At 35.6% G+C, this 7864-nt stretch overlaps 1 protein-coding gene and 1 pseudogene across 4 annotated transcripts in view; one reads left to right on the top strand and one right to left on the bottom strand.

Annotated features, from left to right (window-relative positions):
* Zranb3 (zinc finger, RAN-binding domain containing 3) overlaps positions 1 to 7864 on the top strand; it is a 224819-nt gene that overhangs the window by 141784 nt on the left and 75171 nt on the right. For all 4 annotated transcript variants that reach the window (XM_013517481.1, XM_005390762.2, XM_013517482.1 and 1 more), the window contains 2 exons: positions 6062 to 6233; positions 7745 to 7861. In XM_013517481.1, the coding sequence (XP_013372935.1) occupies positions 6062 to 6233; positions 7745 to 7861 (289 nt within the window). The remainder of the gene's footprint in view (positions 1 to 6061; positions 6234 to 7744; positions 7862 to 7864) is intronic.
* On the bottom strand, positions 1724 to 2995 carry LOC106149215 (annotated as a pseudogene).

The raw sequence follows: 7864 nt of genomic DNA, 5'->3' as shown, positions 1-7864 counted from the left end.
GAGTTTATCCTTCTTTGTAGCTGAGTAGTACTCCATTGTATAAAAAGACCACATCTTTTTTATCCATTCTTCAGTTGATGGGCATTTAGGTTGTTTCCAAGGTTTAGCTATGACAAATTGTGCTACTGTAAACATGGGTGCACATATATCACTGTGATATGATGTTTTTAATTCTTTTGGAAGAATATCCAGAAGGGGAATAGCTGGGTTAAATGAGACCTCTAATCCTAGTTTTTTGAGGAATTTCTTTTTCTAGAAGCTTGAGGTGCAGCATTAGGTTGCTTATTTGTGCTCTTTCTGTTTTCCTGATGTGAGAATTTTTTTATGTGACAATTGACCACTATAAATTTCCCTCTTACAACTGCTTTCATTGCATCCTATAGGTTCCAATATATTGTATATACATTTTCCTTTGATTATATTGTTTAATTTCCTCTTTAATTTCATGTTTTTAAAATATATTGATCTAGAGTCATACATGGTATTTTTTAATCATTCTTTTATCATGTTTCTATCTGTGGTTACATCTCATTTCCTTTCCCTTTGTGAATCAGGGAAGCAAATCTTAAAGAGGTTAGATTTCAATTCCATTTATTTTCTTATATAGAGAACATGGCAGCTCAAGGAAACAGAAGTTTTTCCAAACATTGAAATGATGGAAAACTTAGGATATAGTGTCCAGGACAATTACTTGAAATTATAGGGAAGAAAAGTAAATGTTGCTGCATTAATTTTCAAAAGAAAATTCGAAGATAATAAAGAAGTTCTACCTCACTGATTTCTGCATGAAACATTTCTGAATTTAAGACCCATATAAAGAGCATCAATTCCAATTTTCTGCAAGACATTTTAAGCAAGACTAGAAAAATAGGGGCTGGGGATTTAGCTTAGCGGCAAAAGCGCCTGCCTGGCAAGCGCAAGGTCGTGAGTTCGGTTCCCGGTACCGGAGAAAAACCAAAAAAAAAAAGACTAGAAAAATATGAGCAATGTATAACAGGGAAACACTATACTTTGTTAAATAGTATGCTGAGATCAAGTATCTCAGAGTTTTGTTTACCCAGTATCAGGCAGTTAAATTATTCCTTAGCTTTAATGTGTTTACAACAAAAATAAATCTTTTTAATAAACCTTTGGCTGACTTACCAAATGATATTAAAAACATCACTGTCTTATTCAGAGAAGGACTCAGTAGCAACTGTTAAACCCATTTACATTTATTACAAGCAAGGTGAAGAAAATGTACCTGGTATATTATGTTGAATCTTTTAAAGTAGGTGGCCATTGTATTGTTACTATTTTTTATAATGTTAAGACACCAAAAGAAAATAGTGATATTTAGAGTGAAAAAACTGGAGGATGGCATTCTATGTACTGTGACCTATGGATTTGATATTAACAACATATCGTTCACATTAACAATTCCAAAATGTAAATAATTATTATGTGGTACCCTGAAGAAAGTACCATCATATACTTCTAAGTCTTTTCACATACATTTTGCAACCTGTTGTTATTCTATTCAATATACTTTAAAAAATTTTTATGTCAGAGCAAACATGTTAATACAGTATTTTATAAAGTATTTTTCATAGTCTTTCCATTGAAGTTTTATCATAACTGCAGCATGACTTTCCTTTTAATAAAACATTTTGTCTACTTCATTAAATTGTTAAGATTTCTCCTAGTGATAAATTCCTATACCCAATAAAACTGGTTATCGTGGTCAAGGATTCCCCACAATCATTAAATTTTCATTCCTATAGGCATTCGTTCTAGCATAAATTTTCTGATGTCTACTTAGGTTTGGCTTCTTGTAGAAGGCTTTGCCATATTCCATTGCACCCATATGGTTTTTCTTCTGTGTGAGTTGTCCAGTGTTTATGAGGAAAGATTTCTGGCTGAAGCATTTTCTACATTCTCTACAACAGTGCTTTTTTTCATATACATTGAGATATGACTTCTCATCAAATGACTTCCTACATTCACTGCACACAAAAGATCTCTCTCCTATATGTGTTCTCTGATGTTCTGTGTGGGGTGACTTCTGAGTAGAGGCTTTCCCACTCAAAAAAAGCATTCAAAGGGTCTTACCACAGTGTTTATTCTTGGTGTTCAATTAGGGTTGACTTATGTGAAAAGGCTTTCCCACAGTCAGTGCATCCATAAGGCTTCTCCCTTGTGTGACTTCTCTGATGCCTAATGATTTCAGACTTGTAGCAAGAAGGCTTTCCCACACTAACTACAGATGTGAGGTTTTTCGGAATCCTCTTTCACTTGTACACAAGAGAATTGGTCACTGCTGGTTTATATGTGACTGCTGGGTTATGGCTGAAAGCTTTTTCATAGTGACTGCGTCGCCAGGGTTTTTCTACATTACATCTTTTATCATGGTTGCTGCATTGCAGCAATTTCCCCCATATCCATAACACTCATCTTGTTTCTTTGTATAGTTCCTCTTCAAACCAGTCAAGTCTAAATTATCATTCAAATTTTCCACAAGGATCCCAGTTATTGGGCCTTTAAATTGAAAGAAAAAATCAGTGCTCAGAAGTGATATTTTTCCAAACTTTTTACATTCGTGGATTTTTCCCTTGGGCAATGCTTTCTTGCTGATGCATGTACCTTGCTTCAGAAACAAGTCTCGCTGTCTATTCTTCTGGACATTAACTTGCCAGATGTCTTCCTGATTGCAGCAGCCTTGGCATGGTGCCTCACAAATCCATGGTGCTGCTTCCTGTTCCAGCCTAAGGATCACGTCTGGTTTGGTGCCTTCATAACCTGTTTAAGGAAATGATCCAAGTTTTGAGCCAAGCTCTGTGGTCTTTGGGGCCTATCAGGCAGCTTTAAAGGCCACTGAGACCAAATTGCTATAGATCTCCAGAGTCACTTCCTGTTACAGGTCCGTCTGTGCAGGATTCAGCCAGTGCCACTCTTGGGTGACACCCACAGTCACATCTTTGAATGACACAGGTATCTCCTGAAGCTGGTACTCCATAATTTTCTCCTGTTCTGGAAAACAGAGTTGAGATCTGTAGTTCCAGATACTCAGGAAGCTGAGGCAGGAGGATAACTTGAGTCTAGGAGTATAAGGCCAGTCTGTACAACAAGGCAAGACCCTGTCTCTAGTAAATAACTGGCTCTTCAAAACTGGCAACTTCATGAAAGACAAAGATGAGGAACTACTTCTAATTAAAGAAGACTAACAGGATGTGTCAACAAGAAGCACCATGTGATTCTGGGTTGGATCTCAGAGAACTTTTTGTTTTCTAACCATGGACAAGGTCACATCCATCCTGGTTGCTCTGGGGTGAGAAAGTAGGTTCACTGTTGGGATGTGGTCACAGATGGGTATGTCATCACCTTTGCCAGTAAGAATCCTCCCACCACCACTGCCGAGCACCGTCAGGAGACAAAGTCTGCTATTATTTCTATAAGCAGTTTTTTTTATTCCATTTGTGGTGTCTTCTGATTTTTCACTAATTCCAATTAATATTAGGCTGGTCTTCTTTGTAGCACCTCCTAGCTAATTGGATCGATTTTTCATGGTCTCTTGTTTTGAAGATATCTCTGAGTATATGATCACCTATATCAGGTCTGAGTTTTAATTCTGACATTCTATCCTCGCTCCTGCTGCCCATACTTCCAATAGAATTTTTATGTCTTCGATTTCTGTTTAGTACCTTTTCTTTGCCTCTATTTCTTTGCTGTACTGACCATTTGTGTTTTGTACTGTTTTGTTTAGCTCAGCTAACTTTTTACTACTGTCTATTCAGCTTGTCATGGCAAATTCAGAGCTGCAAAACAGTATAGTGAATGTTACCAAGCTACCAGGTTGTAAACTGATTACTCTACTGACTTTATTATGAGATTAAAGTGGATACATTTTACTTGATAGACATGTCGGTTTGGAAGAATAATCTCTTTACCATAAAAACTTAGGATTTCTCTAAGTACAAGTTTCAAAACAACAAACTGGCTTTTCTTCCACTTTCTGTTAGAATATGTTAAATCAAGAAATTGAAGTTAAAATCTAAAGACTTAATTTGCCACTATGCCTGGCTCTTCTTTTCATTATTTATGGTTTGTGGTGTTAATTTGTTAAAAATAACTATGTGGTCAAAATGTACATATACATGAATGGAAAAACAGGTGACAGAATCCGATATTACCAAGTATGTTCCCACTTTCAATAGTTTGTGAATTTATTAATGTAAATATAATGACAACACATTAAAGGAAGTCAAACTATTTGGTGGACAAGTTTCAACAACTGTAAATAAATCCATTAATTTTTTGTGCAGTGATAGCATTTATAGTCTTTTAAATAAGTAAATTTCTTATTGATAACAATTAAATGGTATCCGTATCACTTTATCATGCAGTAGATTCCATCCATTCACTACAATTTTCCAACCAAGTCTACAATGCAAGTACAGTTTTTAATGTTGGTTGTATTGTTTCTATATTTTGAGTGTAACACATCAAAAAAAGTAATATTTTCAAATTGGGACTTTCTCTAATTTACATCTATTTGTGCTAAAATAAATCAAAATTCCATTAAAAATGCCAGTTACTTAAATTATTTTTAGGAATTATGTGAAACCTAACAGGAATTTTCCTTTGCTAATTACTTTCTAACAGCTATTTTCAATGGTGAGTAATAAACATAAGTCCCTAAAAGATTATTGAGAATTTGGGAAAGTAGTATTTTAGTTATCATGATGATGGGGAATGTTAATGCAACAGGTTCTCCTGCTGTGTAAATTCAATTGGTCCACTAGATTTCAGACCTTGTTTTAATACCTGCTCACATTACTGGACTTTTCAATTCCTTACTTTCTCAGAGGTCTAGAGGATAAGTTACCTAAGTACAAGCATTTTAAGATATAAATTTCTTTTGTCAAATCAGTCATCACTTTTCCATCTGTATTGTACCTTCTCAGTATTTCTTGAAGTCACTTATCCTCTGGTATCTCCTCTCTCTTTCTCCTTCCTAGTGGATCTATGACTTTAAAAAAAAATTATTGGTATCAATCCAGTGGTTTCAAAGGAACAAGAAAAAACCAAATAATCAATCTGGCATACTTAACAAGTCGATTGGAGACAGTATCTCATATGGAAAATGTTTGAGGTAGTTTTGGTAGTTATAATGAGTGGCTAATGTGCTGACAGTTCATACCTGCTGTTATAGTTTGTGTTTTGATGTCCTCCCAAAGCCTCAGGTGGTCATATAGGTGGGGCTTTTTCAGAGGAGACTGTATCTAGGGTATGTGATTAATTCATGGTGTAATGCTAAGATCAGTGGCACTAGGATTAATGGTATGTGTGCTGCCTGCCCTAAGTAGCCCACATAAGATATGAGGGACAGAAAGAGCTGTGGTCATCCCTTGTTACTGTGTTACCTTCTGCCCACCACAACGGTTTCACCTTTGTGGTACCTGGCTACTGTGCCACCTTGCCTTGGAACCAGCTGATTGTGGACTGAAACCTCTACAGACTGTGAGCTAAATAAACCTTTCCCCCTTTTAACTTTGGGTGTCAGGTATTTTGTCTCAGCAACAAGAGAAAAGTAACTAAGACATCTTCATAGGGCTACATCTGCTAAACACACTGTCATGTGTGAGCCCAACTGAATGCCAGTATGGCCTCCATTTAAAAACAGTGGCCTGGGGCTGGGGATTTAGCTCAGCGGCAAAAGCGCCTGCCTGGCAAGCGCAAGGTCGTGAGTTCGGTTCCCGGTACTGGAGAAAAACCAAAATAAATAAATAAATAAATAAATAAATAAAAACAGTGGCCTAGTCCGATTCAGTGTTCAGTTCATCTAAGCCTTGCTTTTAGTTCAGTGTAAACAGAGTTTAGGCGCTAGCATTTTCCATAGTTGAATAGTATCTAATCTTTTTCATTACTATTTTAAAAGTTGAACTTCGTAAAAACTTACATTCATTAAGAAATAACATGAAAAGTGTCATGGCTCCTTATCATTCAAAGGAAGAACATATTGTGTACATTGTTTTCTTACTCTAACATTCAGTTCTGTTATATGTTTTCTTCGTATTAACAGATACTTTGGTAAAAGGGCTCAGTGGGATTGTAGAGGGGCATCAAATCTTCAGGAACTTCACCAGCTATTAAGTGACATAATGATTAGAAGATTAAAGACTGAAGTTTTAACCCAGCTACCCCCTAAAATCAGACAGCGTATTCCATTTGATCTTCCACCAGCAGCAGCCAAGGTGAGAACCCGTATTTGATTGAAAGTCTTATTTTAAATTATACTAGAAAAGATTGTTCATATTTTATATTCACAGAAAAAAATTTACTTTCTTAAAATAGCTTTAATTAATAGAGCATATGAATTGGTTTTGTATCATTTTAAGAAAAGAATAGGAAGAATTTAATAATAGCTGTCAAACGTGAACAGATACGGTGTCCTAGTGAGTTTAAAAATTTCTGCTTGAAGTAAGGGTAGGGGAAGGGGAAAAAAGCAAGTTATATCATGCACAGATACAAATTCTCTGTGATGAGTGTGATCATTATGTATATCTAAAATGTACCAATAAAATCTGATTGGAGAAAAAAATTTCTGCTGGATATAAAAAGTACTTTAGGGGCCCAGGGGTACAACTCAGTGGCGTAGTGCCTGCCTGGCAAGCGCAAGGTCCTGAGTTTGATCTCTGGTACCCCAAAAAATAAATAAATAAAGCAAAACAAAATAAAATAAAAAAGTACTTTAATGGCAATAAAGATTTAGCATTAGGAATTCAAAATATGGGCATGTGGCACACGCCTGTAATCCCGACACTCTGGAGGCTGAGGCAGAAGGATGACTGCAAGTTCGAGGCCAGCCTGGGCTACTCAGTGAGTCCAGGCCAGCCTGAACTACGTAACAAGACCCTGTCTCAAAAGAAAAGATTCAAAATATATAGAGTGTGAAACCCAACAATTAGCAAGGGAAACTATTTCTCGCTGTGGGGAGTTTTTGAAGAATGACTAACTATCTTCTAGAACATTTTAGATGGAGTCCTGTTTTTGAAGTCCTGTGATTCTGTGATTATGTCGTAGAATGTGAAATTCAACATATCAAAGTCAAGAGTTTATTTTACCTAATCCTTATCTCTGTTTACTTTTGGGGAGTTCAATTCTTATATATTCTCTAAAATGTCCTCAACTCTGATGACCAGGGAAATTTTCATTGTTACATCTTGAAAACTTAAAGAAAGCATTTTGTAAACCTTGAGCAATATGTTATTTCTAAAAGAATGATCTAATTTTCTTCATCTACCATTTTAGCATTAGAGGAAAAATAAAATGGAGAGTCAGTATACTATTATATTTTGTTTTTAATATTCTCCAAATCTTTGTGTCTTTGAATAAAATTGTCTTTTTATGAAAAAGACTTCAGTACTGTGTACATTTTCACTAAGATACTTTTATGTGTTTAAGTTTTTATTTTCATTTTATTAAATAATTCTCCTTAAGTAGAAGCTGTAATTGTTTGCTTCATAATGTTACAAAGGGCTTTCTTTTCACCCATCGCCTGTTACTGGTTTCTGTAATTGGCATGAACATATGACTGGCCTCTGTGTTTCATGTCTTTAAATGAACACATTGGTGTCTACACGAATTGTATGTTTATATCTTGCTTTACAGAAAAGAAAAAAAATGTAGGACTTGATTCATAATTGCATTGATTCTTCTGTTCTTCATGCTGTATTCCTAAACAATGTTTCTTCATCCCATACAGGAATTAAATAGTAGCTTTGAAGAGTGGGAAAAATTAATGAGAGCTCCAAATCCAGGTGGCACAGAGACCGTTATGGGATTGATTACTCGCATATTTAAACAAACGGCTATTGCTAAGGTA

The sequence above is a fragment of the Chinchilla lanigera genome, unplaced genomic scaffold, assembly GCF_000276665.1.
Source record: "Chinchilla lanigera isolate Chin_1 unplaced genomic scaffold, ChiLan1.0 scaffold00039, whole genome shotgun sequence".
NCBI lineage: Eukaryota > Metazoa > Chordata > Mammalia > Rodentia > Chinchillidae > Chinchilla > Chinchilla lanigera.
This window is presented reverse-complemented; position numbering and strand designations above follow the sequence as displayed.